Raw genomic sequence first — 15,386 nt, 5'->3', positions numbered from 1 at the left:
CAGGACGCACCTTTGGCCATCACTCTGATTACATCTGTTGTTAGACTTTCATGAGGCTCTGGAATGGAAAAGAAAAGCAGCTCCAATACCGTTTCTTCATCCATTCACCAAAATATGCATGGAGACCGTGATTCTCGGGTCAGTTGTAACCAGAACTACGTCGAAGTGGCAACGACTGCAGATACAGGATGTTATGGATAACAAAAATAAATCCCGTCAGTTTCTCTCCCAAATTAAAACATCTTAAATAATACACTTTTACTAAAGTTATACCTTTATATTGAGTCATACTTGTTTGGAAAAAAAAATCAAGAATGGGATAGATTTCCTAGCAAAGATAGTTTTAGCAAATAAAACAGAGGGTGATGATGAACTGGATTTAATTTGGAATGTTGAATGGATGAGTGCAAATTAAATTAAATTTAACCCTATCAAAGTCAACATATTTGGGGATTATTTGCTGTCTCTTCTCAAAGAAAAATAAAAGACACCTGTGCTAGCTGCTTTAGGAATGCTAATTCTTAGCTAATTGCTAATTAGCATTCTTAAAGCAGCTAGCACGGGTTTACCTACAAGTCCCAGATCTTTATGTTTTCAAATATACAATATAAATGAGAGCTTAGCTTAGCGGATGTCTAAGTCAAGTTTCAAACCTATAATTTCCATCTATATTTAGCCTTATATTAGCATTTTAATAATGTCAGGTCAAATTAATCCACTCCTGGTTAAAGCTAAGAAGTCATAGATAAAATGTGATAGCAGATTAAGTTCTTGAATATCCAGCCAGCAGTTCTGTCTGGAATTTACGATTCACACTCAATTATTACAATTTTTCCATTCCAAATGYTCTACATGTCTTTTCCATCATCCAAACAACCAAACTTGCCCAAAATTTCCTCTTTGGCTCTAAACCAATGTTTCTCACACAYTGATATAACCACAATGTGTCAAATAAAATCRTTAGAATAGTTTATAGAAATTATGACTGGAAATTTGTCAAGCTGCATTTTAATTTCGGTTAGTGCTTTTTTTTTTTGGCCACCTCTCGTGATTTACAGACCTTGGTTATGCCTTCTAGGGGTTTTCATCAGATATACAGTGTTGAAACCAGATATATGCACATTGTATAAAAAGAAAAACAATTCTCTGACATTCAATACAACTGAACCTTTAAGGTAATTTAGGATTATAATTATTTATATTAGCTAAATGCAATAATAATGACTTTTGGGATTTTATTTTATCACTTTCATCAAATTCAGAGGTTTATGCACACCAAGGTTATTATTACCAAGGTTATTATTTTGTTTACTTTAAAAAAGTCCAGATGGTAATGTCAAGGCTTTATGAGCTTCAGATATATTCATATTCAAGTACAATTGAATGCAGTTTAAGCCAATCCCTCAAAGTACATTACTCCCTTGTGTGACATCGTGAAAAAGAAACTAAAGAAATCAAACCAAGATACCTAGAAGAGAGTTATGGACCTCTACAAGAAAGGTTAATTTTTGGGTAACACGAGCCTAACTTTTAACAAAAGTAAAAAAATAAAATAAAATAAAAAAATACATTGTGAAGATGATGTCTGAATCTGGTGAGATATTATTCACATTGAAAGGTYTTGAAAGGCCACTCAGACATTGTTCCAAAAAGGACCTTAAAGAAAAACATTACAATTTGTAAATACCTTAATTTTTGGAGACATACCATGGGCTCAGGAGAAACTAAAATTGAAAAGCTGGCCACAATGATCTTTGTTACATTTGCGGGAAGAAGAAGGAATCGAAAATAAAGTATAAGGTGGACATCTGGTATTTGCAGGGGTTAGGGACCACAGCYGCCTAACCCCTGTAGCTGTAGCTAGACCCCAGGAATATCAGACTCCTTATAAAAAATATCTGCGTATTTTAATAGTTCACACACCAAATATACCATAGTATTCATTACTAGGCACAGAAGTTAATATTTACTCTCCATTATTTCAGCTCTTGTGAGTACAATCAATCAGCACAGAGGAAAAATAAACSCTCCTTCCTGGATTAGCTGCTTKGCAAACAATAGCAATAGCAGCGGTGGGCCGACASAGCCAATAAAGCCTTCTCACAGGCCTATCAGAATCCCTAAGATGTTTACAACCCAAATTCTAACTTTTGTTCAATTAAATTGTATTAACTTACTTCCAAAAAATGTATAAAATTTATTTAAGTGAGAAGTTTTTTTTTTTGTTGTTTTTTTTAACAACGTCTCACTTGGCTGTACGGCTTCCCATACATGTCGGCGTGGATTATCGGTGTTGCGTCCAATCAGAATCTGTGCARCAGGTTTACGTTCAGTAAACGAATGAAACGGTTCTTTTAACCAATCAGCTTTCAGGTTCGCYGATTCACGCTCGAAGTGGTGTCAGAGGTTTTCCGCCCTCTGATTGGACGGTCAGAGTGAAGCTGTAGCAAAATCGTTAAGTTTTGCTAACAAAGCACATCGCCAGGAAACTATGCTGGTCTTGTTAATGTGTGTGAAATTATTTTTTTATTTTGTATCCAATGTCTTAAGAAGATGCAAAAGCTAATTTGCTCTCATGATAAAAAAAAAGAAATAAATTTGCAAGGCAGACTTTTTCTGAACAACTTGATATCGCGAAGACCGGGAAGTCTCAGACGTGAGCGGTACCACTTTATTAAATGGCTAGGATTTGCCAAAAATACAAGGCCATTGATGGAACTGAAACGTGACTGAGGTTTGTCTTCGCAAAGAGAAGAGGATGGATTTTGTCTGTGAAGAAATAATCTGCAACTGAGTGAGTATTATGTGCTTTATTTTGATTCTKTTTTTGGGACAATTGGATGAAGTGCAGATATTTAGAGGTGTCCAAACTAGATTTTTTTTTTGTTATAACAATAGTATTCACTCACAAAAGGTGAAMAAATCTCATAATTAATTATTAGGCTAATTGATAAACCTAATAATCAAATTGTGCTGCAAATTATGTCGACCCACTTATCTTTATATCTTCTCTATATTTAATTGGATAGGGCTCAGGTATCTAGAAGTCACATGGTCACTCATGACGCATTTAAATACGTGGTCCGGAATGTTGCATTTAGACCAGGATGCTTGAAATCCGAAAACTCAATACTAACGTTTATGTAAGGACTGAGCAARCCTTTGTAATACCTGACCCTGTTATGTTGCGTTTTTTGTTTACAATAGTGTTGGTGGCGTGTGAACTTGTAAGGCCATAGTGGTGGATTAAATCAGCAAAGTCCCTATGAAGGCCCATGTACCAAATGCATGGCCTGCCGCTGGTGTAAGTGGCATTGCTTCTAGGCATYTCGGCTTCCCCAGCTGAAAAGGTGTGCGCGAGCAAGTTCTGTCAGGAGGAATGGGCCATGATTTCAGCAAACTAGTGTGAGAAACTTGTCAGGACGCCCAAAAATATAAATTCAAGTTTGAAGGCAGTTTAAAGGCAATTCTGTCAAATCCTCTCTCACCCCCCAAACATTATGTAATATTCTGACATAAAAGTAGAATTTGTCAGACAATAGAAATAAAAACGATTGTCTTTTTATACAATCTGTGTAAAAATTTGCTTTCTGCTGCTGCAAGAACTTTGGAATATTATAGGATTGACAATGTTGTATAGTCTAGACATTGCTTTGTGAATGATGCTACATATAGAACACATACAGGTGTCTTTATGTATTTTCTTTCAATACATTCAGAAGATACTATAGAAATTCAAACTCTTACTTTTTAGAGTGTTCAGAACATTACTGATCTGAGTCATGTTGAGCAGACCAATATGTCAATATGTAGGGGGAGTTTTTAGAAGTATTCACAGTTAAGATTGGAATATATTACATTTTTTTTCTATTCACAAGTGCTTACAATGGACGGTCCACACAATCGATAACTGTCATTTGAGATAACGCGGCTTTTTCGGTCGGCTCCTTCGCTTTTCCTCACATTTTGAAACTGCTTAGCCTAAAAGAGTCAGTGGTCCAAAAAATATATATATATAATTTTTGGTTACATCAAGAAAGTATCAAAGGAATGTCAGCATAAATACAACATCAAGTATAAATACAAAATCACAAAATAAATAAATGTGATCGACTTTGAAATAGAGATGTTGCAATTTAAGAGGACAAAAATTACATATAAAATTTTCTTCTTTTTTTTTTTTGAAGTTGACTTTTTGTAACTTTTAAAATGCCTCTTAGCTTTTGTAGAGTCATCAGTATAAAACTGGGAAATTTTATTCATAAGCATGTTTTGCAGGTAAGGCACAGTTTGTCTCTTGGTTTAAACTGATAAGACCAAAGATTCCTCAGACATCACTTTCCCCTTTATGTCTTCCTGTACATAAATATGTCAGATACTGTAGATATGTATAAAAAAAACAACAACAACAACAACCATTCCTATATTCAAAGCTCAAGCAAACTGTGACAAATGTGCATTAAGCAAGAGGTGCTCTGTGAGGTTTTATATATATATATATATATATATATATATATATATATACCATATTTACATCAAATGTTGAAATGGTTGCATTATACATTTCATTTTTGGGTTGTACTCTCTCCCACACCTTTGACAACAGCATGTAGATGTGAGATTTTCCAAAACTATTGTGATATTTACAATTTGGCCGCTTCTATGAAATCCAGATATTCTTGTTAATCTTTTGGGGGGATTTTTCTTTTCTTTTTTTTTTCCAGTAACACAAATATTCACTCTGTAGGTATGCAGTGATTGGCAAATTCCGTCTTCAAGTCTAGGTGGTGTAACACTGATGGTGCGTACAGAAAGTACTACACATGTCCACTGTCAGTCCTCAACTCAGTGACAGTTGTGCGCATCAATGTTCAAAATGGACACAAATTGTATCAAAAAGCACCTGGGTTTTTTTCTTTTTGGTTACGATGACATTGGTGGAAAATAAGTTCAGTAAAGTTAAGATTCAAGATAAAATGTCACAACATCTCTTTAGGCTGTCAAACTTCAGACGACTAAGCAAAATAATATTCCACTGTACGACAGCAAAGAGGAACTTCTCACACTTAGACTAAAGCCATCTAGGGAAGAATTCAATAGTTCTTTGGTATTAATGTTGGCATTATTGCTTTCACCAATGCTCCAGTTGAAGGTCCATGGCAGAGTTCAAGTTAATGTCCGTCACATCCAAGAACTCTGTGTTAAAGATACTGGGTGCACTGGGCTGAGCAGCACCACTGAAAGCAATCGCGGAACTGGGAGGCGTCAGGTCCAACCACTCCATGGTTTCCCACGGCGTCTCGCTAAAGGCCATGCTGACCATCCCCTGGACCTCAGGGACGGCGAACACCTTACTGCTACCAGGCGACAAAGGCGTGTCTAGCCGATCTCTGTTGGTCTGGAGTTTGTCCTGCTGAGAATGTTGGGGGCGGCAGTGGTGGCTGTGGAGGCTGTCGTACTCCTCGGCGTTTCTGTTCCCTTCGTCTTCCTGGTGTCCGTCCTCGGTGGCCATTTTAAGGAGCCCCATCTCCCCTCCCCGTCCCATAGGGTTACCCAGCAGAGTCTGCAGGTGGCTCTCGGTGGCATGATTGGCAGCATGGTCGTAGGGCATCTGGTTGGGGGACAGGTGCTCGTAGTGCCAGTGGAACCTTGGGATGAGGAGGCCCGGACACCCTGGGGACACAGTAATGTGAGGCACAACTTGTGTTACAGAGGACCTCTCCCTCTCTTCTCTTGCGTTAGCTGGCATCTCTTAAGGAGAAAGGAAAGGATGGATTGTCTTAGCATTTAGAGGAAGTGGATGCCAACAATTCCCATAAAACTCTTTTTTTGTCTGGTGTTTTACATCAGATGTACAAGCTGTTTTTACTCCCAGGACTAATTTTGAGGGGGACTAGACTTTCTAAAAGCTAAACAGACATTCTGCTTACCTCCACTTTCTATGAGCACGTCCAACAGTTCATCCATCTGCTGACTCCGGGTCAGTTGCTGAAAGTGCAATAGAAAGAAATTCTTATCAATCAGCTGTGTGAATCACTCAACTTTGACGTGAGTGCATTCAATAATTTTCCATTATAAGCTCCAGACGTCCCTTAAACCTTCAGAGGGGAAGCATGAAAACTAAGGTAGCATGATATATCAGTATCAACAAAGTTATCAACAGATTTTAGTAATTTTTTTAACTTATCGATATCGGCTAAAGCTGAGCCGATATTATCAACCAACTTTTCCTTCTGGTTGATATTTGTGTGTGTATCACTCCAAATTTTTTATATATGTATCCCTAATGAAAATGGTTGTAAATTGGACCTCAGTACAAGTCAAAATAAATTCTAGAAGCAGGTTCTGATGGTTTCCACTGGAAATACTGGCATTAAACAATGTCTCTTTGTGAAGCATGCTACTGGTAACCAATGATCTAATACTGGAGTCTTCAAATCCAGTGCTCAAGGACTGGTGTGTTCTCTGCTTCAACACATCTGCATCAAATAACCAGGTCATTAGCAGGTCTTTGGAGAACTTGCCTGGATATAAAGGAGGTAAATCTTCCATTTGATTCAGGTGCGTTTGACAAGGGACATCTGTAAAAGTTACATGGCACCGTCTGTTGGCGACTGGGTTTGAAGATCCCTGGTCTACTAGTGCTGGGTGCTGGTGCCTTTCTCCACGGGCAAGAGGCGGGGTACACCCTGGACAGGTCGCCAGTATTTAGTGAACCTAGTGCAAGTAAAATAAATATCCCAAATGTTGTAGGGACATATGTCCACATCTTTCAGTGCCCTGTATAGTGGACCCCCGCCTATTTGCGGATCTGTATCTGATGTCTATGTCTGTGGAATGAAACTCCAAATTATTTGTGGATTTTTTCAGAGAGCTCATCTAAAATATTTAAAATAAAATGCAGCTTGGGAAGCTGAATTACCAAGGTGTGATGTTACTTCAGATGCTATTGGCTGGAGTTTTTCAAAGCAGCCAATCCAGAAGCTCCATTTATTTTCTTTGGCACTCATTCTGGAGTTTGTCTGTCTCATTTACCCCAAGAGTGTAAATGAGCAAGACTTTTTTTTTTAATCTGGATTTTATATTATCTAGTATTTTTGTTAAGACAACTAAAGAGAATTTAGACAAAAACATGAATGTTTCCTGGCAACTTTGGAAACTCAATCTTTAGTAAAAAATCTTGTTTCAGACTTGTCAGAAGGGTTTGAATGTTCATGCAGTGATGGAAGCAATGGTTGGGACAAACAGGTGAGACAAAAGTGATGGATTGTCTGAGACACAAAAACAAGAAAAGAGAGAAGAAAACTGGAATTGGAACCGCACAAGTTTAAATGAATTCCCTGGCCAGCAAACTCCACTAAATTTTTTTTTTTAGCATAGAATTGAGTTTACCTGCTTCACTGCATCCTCATAGCATGGGGGCTGTCTTAAGTCAGATGCATCTGAATCTGAGCTACTGAAGGCAGGGGGGGAGACCTGGCACTTTAGGCCAACATGCCGGGAAGATGGCAATGCTGACATCTATATGAGAAATAAGTGAAAAGTGTCATTAGCATGTGGTAGGGGAGCTCACGAAGTTAGAGATGCAGAAGAAACACCAGAAATTGGGGCTCCACGTCTGAGTAACCTCGTCACAGTTGTGTAAAGATTAATTGGCGTTTCAAATGGGTTTACTTGTGTAAGAGTGTGATAACACGTAACAGATATGAGAAGAGGGACAATGAGCCTCATACCAAGGAGACAATTCAGAGACAGGTCAGAAATGAACACAGAGAAGGAGGAGACGGCATGGATGGGAGGTGATTCAGTTAGATAACACAACCTGACTAATGTTACAACAAGACAAACATTCAGATCTTTCACATGTTTACCTTTGGTTGCATATTCTGACTCTCGGCCTTGATGGGGCCGCTGTGGTTAAGACCACAGTCAGGTGAGCTGGGAAATGCAGCCTGAAGGCTTCTTTGGTCCGAAGGATAAGAGCAGTTTAACGGCTGGCTACCAGTCCTCTGCTGCACCTGCAGCAGGCAGGATGTCAYGTCAAACAATTAGATCAATCAAAGATTTAGAGTATATAGAAGAAAGGCTCATAAATGGAAACAACCACTCTGTAAAATTGCTTGTTGAAGTTTAAAAAGTGTATCATTTTCCAGATTTTATCATGTTTCAACAAACTTCCAAGAATTTTGGAGTATTTCATGATAGATTAACACAAAGAAGCACTTCACTGAAGTGAAAGGAAGATTATACATGGTTTCTAAAATGTTTTACAGATAAAAAGCTCTCTTTAGGTCCCCCTTCACGTTGTGCGAATTATTTTCTCATGGCAATCACTAAATGAGCCATTCTRATTCATGAATGTGCTTTGAGTACTAGCTTTATGTTTACAGTGTACTTTGTACCTGCATGTTGTGACCTCTGCCTTGTCCATGTGGGTGTCCACAGCTGTCTCTCCCCAACAGAGGAGACAGCAGGTAGGGGCTATTAGGCGACGGAGGCTGGGAGCTGCTGGTGGGTTTTCCGACAGGAGAATCTTGCGGAGAACACTGGGGACTCAGAAAGGCTGACATGGTGGAGGGGCTGGCAGAGGAAGGGTCTGTGTCCATGCATTGTGGCCCACCAGGACCACCGCTCAGATTTGGAATGGGATTGTTGCAGCACCCCATATCGTCCATGCAGCTGGCAGGAGGGCTCTTGAGCTGCTTGGAGGAAGACAGGGGGCAACTAGAGGACAAGGACATAGGCTCTTGCTTGATTGTCACCCCCAGAAAATGCTGGCCCATCATAGGTGTGGCCTGCTGTTGGTGGAGCATTGAGGAGTGAGGCAGTGGAGGGATAGCATTCTCAGTCGCTCCATAGCAGCGTTTCCTCTTGTGAAGTTGCATTTTCAGTTCTTCAACCTAACAAGTATGATCAGAGGTGAATTGGTCAAAGTGCGACTGGCTAATATCGGTATTGGTAAAGTACAACATCTCATTAGGGAGTTCCTCACCTGTCTTTGCTCCTGGTGCAATTTCCACGTCAGCTCCTCAATGACCCTCTGCTTCTCCACCAGCATCTTATCTTTTTCGGCTTCCAAACTTCCATCATTCCTTTCGTCCTCTCCCACTCTCTGGTTCCCTCCACACGCCCTGGCACCTCCTCCTCCTGCACCCAGGCCATCCTCTATGGCAGTTTGGGTTGGGGATGGCTGCAGGTTAAACTGGTTTGGAGAGGACATTGGCACATCGCTGAAGCTGTCCGGGAGGGAGCCGCTGAGAGAGAGATCAGAGGAGGCCGGAGAGATGGGTGGCGTGGAAGAGGTACTTGGGAAGGGAAAGTATCCTCCCTGCGACAGATTGCTGGAAGAAGATGGGGATTGGTAGGAAGACAGGGAACCAGTGGGTGTGACCGGAAAAGTTAAAGTTGTGATGTCGGAGGACCCTGATGGTGAGGAGTCCGCGTTGGAGTCCTTAAAAGGCCGGAGTCGTTCGATGAGAGCCTGTTTGGTCCCTGAAACAGGCATGCCGCGAATGCGCAAGTGTTGCCTGAGCTCGGAAACCTTAAAAGGACAAAATATAGACACAATATAAATACAGAATAACTGTTAAAATTAAAGCATGTAACTTTTTTTAGAAAAAAAAAAGTTTTGTTTTCTTTACATATAAAACTATCATTATGTCCTGACTGTAAAATAATAAAGCTCAGGCTAGTTAGAATGACAAGCGATGATGGTGGATAAACAGTTTTCCTATAACAGTAAGTTGTTTCTCCACCATTTAACAGCACATACACGAGCATGACTAACAATGCTAAGACACTCCTGCTGACTCTGATTGGTTGTTTTTGACCAGGAGCGGTGCATTTTTGCATATGGCAATAGGAGCACTGGAAGGAGGTGGAGGAGCTCCATCTTATTTAAAGATGGAATACATCTATATGTACCGTCACGACATGGTGACATTTTTAACAAATATGTAAAAACCATATTTTTGTCAAAGTTACATACTGCACCAACACTTTGACTTTTAATTGCTATTAAGACTTACTTTAAGGTCATCCAGATTAGCAGGTAGTGGACCAACTTTGACAGGTGAAACGTTGTTTTGATTGGGAAATGTGTTCTTGACGGGAGAAGAGGAGTTGCTGTTCGAGTTGCTGGCAGGACCACTAGAGGCGCAAGATGGTATCTGCTCACTGTGGCCCCTGGAAACGGAACATTGAAACAGATTAATCTCTGGGAAAAACATAAGGTTACCTTATGAACAACAAAGTAGCCAGTTTTCTATAGCTAGTCTTTATTGGACATCATCTCTAATCTAACGTCTTTCAATGGCAGAGGTCAATTTTGTAAGTGCTGTGACTTACTTCTGGGTGCTGACTGGCAGCTGAGGCTGGTAGCTGAAGGTGGGCTGTCTCTGCTGGGCATGGGCCTGCATGGAGTGTATGTGCTGCTTTTGAGGCTGCTGCATCTGTGAATGAGTGTGAGTATGTTTCTGTTGGCTGAGGATCTGAAGCTGCAGGAACAGCTGCTGCTGCTGCAGGAGTCGGGCGTAGGCTGAGTCCATGGGCGGAGGAGACTTCTCCACCTTTTGGTCTGGAGGAATGTACTGGTGGTACTTGAGCTTCTTTACTTTTGGCTTCACATCTTTGGGCTTCTTATGTCGGTTCTTGTCCGACGTCTTGGACTGTTCAGAAAAGGGAAGCGAAACTGGTTGGTTGGCACGTCAAAAAGAAGATGACAGCAAGATTCAAAGATTGCTAACCTTGACTATTGCAGGGACCGGTATTGGTGGAGCTACCTGGTTGGTGTTAGGGGAAGACAGGCCTTCTTCCTGGCTTTGGTCTGGTGGGCCTCTGGTTGCACTACCCTGTGAAAATACCAAACCCATCTATATGTATTGATATTGTAATGACAAATTAAATATGACGCATTGTGCAGCTCTACTCTTTGAATTAATAAAATTCCTCCATGAACCATTTTTTTTGTAGAAAACACATAAAGCTAGACATGGGACTAAGATAAACTTAGAAATCATTCATTTATATTTCATCAAAGACATTTAGACGTTTGGAATAATCAGTCGGGCTTTTATTGAGTATTTAGGAGACGGGAATTAAGTGAAAAAACCCCCAACAACAAGCGGCAGAAATCTACTGAGCAGAACTAATGACACTAATATATATTTTGGGAAAAGGTCACTAGTCAGCACCTGTTTTTATACACCTTTGCTTCTATGCAAGCCCTCCAAAAGTATTCAGAACTGATTGTGCAAGCCATATTTTTCAGCATGGATCAGCCATAAGTCCTTGATTGCAAGTTTCACATGAAGTATCCTAGACAGCTACATTTCTTATTTCTTGTTACCATTGTTGGCATCAACAAATCCAGTTTAACAGTTAGGGTAGTGGACTTCACTCTGCCACCACAGGAGGGCAGTAGAGGCACGGATGTGAGAAGGTACAGGSAAGAGACTGACGGAGGGACGGAAAAAGACAGGCAAAGCAATGGGTTGTACCTGTCGTGGGCTGGTGAGGGCAGGTGAGGAGGAGGAGGAGGCCGTACTGCCAACGGCGTCAGATGAAGGGCAGGCTGAGCCCTGTGACTCGTCACTGTGGTTCTGCTCCGGAGAGAGACTCTCGCTGCTGCTGTCTTCCTCAAAGGCATACGAGTCCTCCTGCTTGGGGAACTTGCCATGGTTCACTGTGGGAGGAACAAAAAGAGAGTGATCAGTTAGCACGTGAAGATTACATCTGCATCCATGACACAACATTCTTGGTCAGGGTTAAACAATGCCGGTACTAACTCACCAGGGAGAAAAGAAATTGCTTGACTCTGGGATCAGATTAATTGTAAATGACCACATTATCAGAAGTGAGACGGACCACAGGAATCCTCCACAGATCTGAGCTATAAAATTTGTCTAACCCTTAACATTTGTTTTCTCTGTCAAGTGAGCCGGAAACTAGAGCAACTCTATTGGCAACAGCTCCAATAATGAGAGGAGAGCCAGTTAATTTCAGTTTAACTCTGAACAGGTGGAGAGGTAAAGGTCCTCCAAGGGCTGAGGGGAGTGTAATTGTCACAAAGTAATTATGGCAGAATGTTTATTTGTACTTTATACTGCTCTAGAGCACAAAAGAAACTGAAATGATAGCTGTACAAAGGCAACTACTGAGATTTTTTAAAAACTGCTTCCATTATACTTAAATGATACAATTACTCTTACACTAGCTGTAAATCTGGCATCTGGAGAAAAGTAAACAAAGGTTGTCGTGGTTTAAGTATTGTTTTTGAAGCTTTTTATACATTTATGAACCATAACAGTAAGCATTCTGGCTTAAACATAGATGTATTAAATGTAATAGAGCAGTTTTCAGCAGCGTACAAACGTCTTTTAGGTTAAGGAAAAGTGTAGGAAATTTCTTTCAAATAACTAATTAGAAGTGTACAACAATGGCAGTTGGGGGCTCAGTGAAACATTAAGGGCCCAGCATAGTCAGACTCAGGTCCAGCTGTATATATAAACAAACACACCCAAGAAATTCTGACCAATCACCATTAAGTTTCATATGGACCAGGGGGCAACCTTTTCAGCCTGCTGGCTGAAAAGATTGCCAGGGGGAGAGAGCGGATTGATGGACCAAATATGTATTGCTTTAACTTCCTGGTTAGTCTTAACAAGCTGCTCTTTGGTACCCTTAAAGTTACAACCTTCAAAACTGTTTTTGGTTTGAGACTCTAAGCTAGCATGCAGTGTCAAATCCATACCTCAACCCTGTTGTCTTAAATCAACCCAGCAAAGTAAGAGTGCAACAGTTACCTTAAGATGTTAATGATTTGGGTGTAAAATAAGAATTGTAGCACAGCCAATATTTTCCTCAAGCATGTAATCGAGAGTGTATTTTAGGGAAAACAAGATGGATCTACGGTCTTCCAGCACAGGGGCCCAGTATTCTAATCGTTCTACATCACAACCAGCATATCTGGCTGTTTTAAGTCTGTCACTGACACCTACTACCACACGTCAGACTAGAGGTGTTACGTTGCCCGGATGTGGGATCAACACAACCTACTTTAGTTCTGCCATGAAGCTGATTGGCCCATCAGATAAGAAGCAGAGCTTTGATTGGAGCTGGCAGCAGCTATCGGACAGAGCTGAAGGCACAAAGCCAGAAGGAGGGAAATGGTACAGGTTGTCCTGTAGGCGTATGTGTGTGTGAGTGTCTGTGTAAAGGGGTACAAGATTGTCTTTTTGTATCCAAACATGTGACAGGCTGGAACAGACCCTGGTTTCAGTCACAGCACCAGGCCCACTCTGTGCAACTCGATGACCTTGTAGTAGACACACACCAATACACACAAAGCTGAATACACTGCTCGGTACACAGCATTGTACTTAGGGCTATTTCCTCCCACCTGTTCACGTTTAACTCTCAGCACTCAGACACACTGTTGTCCCCGCCTCTGTGACTGTTTAACGTAATTTTCATGTCACCGGGAGATTGAGTTGGCAGAATTACAGGAAACCGGTACACTGCTGACACTTCCACTTTTTAAGTGACCGGCTTAGAGCTCGCGCCGTTTCTAACACTGTTGGACAGAGGTCAAACCAATCGGTGGGAGTGTTGGGTATGAAGACAGAGAGCTTTTAGGTGAAAGGTTCATCCTGCGGGTACAACAGCCCGTCTCTGTCATGTGCCTTAATTGTAGGTGCATTTCTGGAACCAGAGAAAGCTGAAGTTTGGCTGAGGCCGTGCGTAAACACACACGCAGGTATGTCGGCACAAGTACGCACTCAAGCTTGAGAACACTTCTTCAGAAAAAGTCTGGAAGCAAATACAGCTGCTGCCCGTCTTAGTAAAGGCAGCTCTCCTCCTCCTCCACTGTCCTCCAGCTGCCTGCAGCACTTTGGCTCCTTTACACAACGTGCTGTGGTGTTAGGAGGACCAGAGCCAAGCAATGTGATGACTAAGACTCAAGGTTCCGGACAAAACTCAGTGGTGATGCCATTAAAATTTACAGATGGTGTCTTTTTCCTGTGACTGCCTATTTTAATAGTTCAAACACAAATATACCTTAATGTGAATTGATAAACAAGTGGAAGCCATCTTAGCACAAGTACAGAAGTTGACTTCTGTATTTGTAGATGTTAACACAGGTGAATCTGCAAATACCAACGATTTAATCTGAACCGGAAATAATTCCCGTTTTGAACAGTTTTTTCTTTCTTGAAAATAGGGAAAAAAACAGAAATGGGTAAAACCAATAAAGGATGCACTACTGGGCGAATCTTTTGAATATTTTACCCAATAGCTATAACAGATTATACCAGTCATCTAATACGGTATCAAAGGAAAATAAAAGATATCGTTCTTAAATGCTTTATAGTTAATCTAGTGTGCTTCTAAAACCTGCATCTATCTTGTAGTTTGTACACCGACAGCAGTAAGCTGTTAATCCGACAGAGGTCTTTTAAAAAGGGTGATGAACTCGAAAGATGCCCGACACCCAACTGTGGAGTCACAAACATCATAAGTTAGCTCATATGCTAGATCCCACAGCAGTGCTTTTCTCGACTGAAGGTATAATATTTATTTCTGCCTGCTGTGGGGGCCCATGCCCAAAGGCCACTTAGTAATTTCCTCTGCAAACTTAATTTGCTTTAGTCTAACCAGAGTTTCCAGAGAGGAGCTGTCAAAGGGGAGATCAAGATGACGCAGAGTAAGACATTAAGATCATGTGAATGAACATAAAAATGAGTCCACTTCCATTGTCTTCTTTCAATGTCTTCTTCATATCATGGATGCCTGGGACAACAACTCTGGAGTGGCCAATCTGGGTAGTGTTCATGCTTTGAGACTCCTTTGGAAAGTTTGCTTTGAGTTATGACCAGTCCATCTATGGCTGTGAATGAGAAGACCCACAAATTAGCCTTTTATTGTCTTTTTTTTACACCCAAAGCAAGAGCTTCTCATCACAAAGTCCAGTCTATTCCTTCTGTTTGTCTCTAGTCTGGTTTGGTTTGGTTTGGTTTGGCGTTCAAGGATAGGAGCTCAAGGCAGTCAAGGCGAGGTATATGTCTGATCTGGGAACCTCAGCGCCTCCTTTGAGCTCGGGTACAAAAAAGTCATCAATAATTTAAGAAAACATGGGAGAACACCGACAGTACTGAAACTGGAGGAAGAAAAGGCAGAAACCGCTCAACAAGGCTACAAAGAGGATGTCGGCAACACTTCCTAATAAGAGCAAGCATAAATCCAAATCAACATATTGATTGACCGAGCCAACGTTCAGAACTAAATCTGACAGCAAATTTGTGGGGTTGTCTGAAGAGGGCTGTGGACAAGAGATGTTCTCTCAACTCAAAAGGTTTGGGGAACTTTAGAGGGCAGAGTGGGAAGAT

At 41.0% G+C, this 15,386-nt stretch overlaps 1 protein-coding gene across 7 annotated transcripts in view; it reads right to left on the bottom strand.

The window, feature by feature from the left end:
* Positions 1 to 4,522: 4,522 nt before the first annotated feature.
* Positions 4,523 to 15,386, bottom strand: part of myocd (myocardin) — a 73,856-nt gene continuing 62,992 nt past the window's right edge. For 5 of the 7 annotated variants that reach the window (XM_008437733.2, XM_008437732.1, XM_008437731.2 and 2 more), the window contains 10 exons: positions 11,499 to 11,683; positions 10,746 to 10,850; positions 10,348 to 10,667; positions 10,029 to 10,185; positions 8,993 to 9,541; positions 8,403 to 8,900; positions 7,872 to 8,018; positions 7,393 to 7,521; positions 5,931 to 5,988; positions 4,523 to 5,673 (listed from right to left, as the gene is read on the bottom strand). In XM_008437733.2, coding sequence (XP_008435955.1) covers positions 5,132 to 5,673; positions 5,931 to 5,988; positions 7,393 to 7,521; positions 7,872 to 8,018; positions 8,403 to 8,900; positions 8,993 to 9,541; positions 10,029 to 10,185; positions 10,348 to 10,667; positions 10,746 to 10,850; positions 11,499 to 11,683 — 2,690 coding nt within the window. In that variant the 3' untranslated portion in view covers positions 4,523 to 5,131. The remainder of the gene's footprint in view (positions 5,674 to 5,930; positions 5,989 to 7,392; positions 7,522 to 7,871; positions 8,019 to 8,402; positions 8,901 to 8,992; positions 9,542 to 10,028; positions 10,186 to 10,347; positions 10,668 to 10,745; positions 10,851 to 11,498; positions 11,684 to 15,386) is intronic. The other 2 variants (XM_008437735.2, XM_008437737.2) reach the window with 2 other exon arrangements.

Source organism: Poecilia reticulata, linkage group LG19 (assembly GCF_000633615.1).
Source record: "Poecilia reticulata strain Guanapo linkage group LG19, Guppy_female_1.0+MT, whole genome shotgun sequence".
NCBI classification, from domain to species: Eukaryota; Metazoa; Chordata; class Actinopteri; order Cyprinodontiformes; family Poeciliidae; genus Poecilia; species Poecilia reticulata.
Note: the sequence above shows the minus strand (reverse complement) of the source record. Positions and strands in the feature narration are given on the sequence as shown.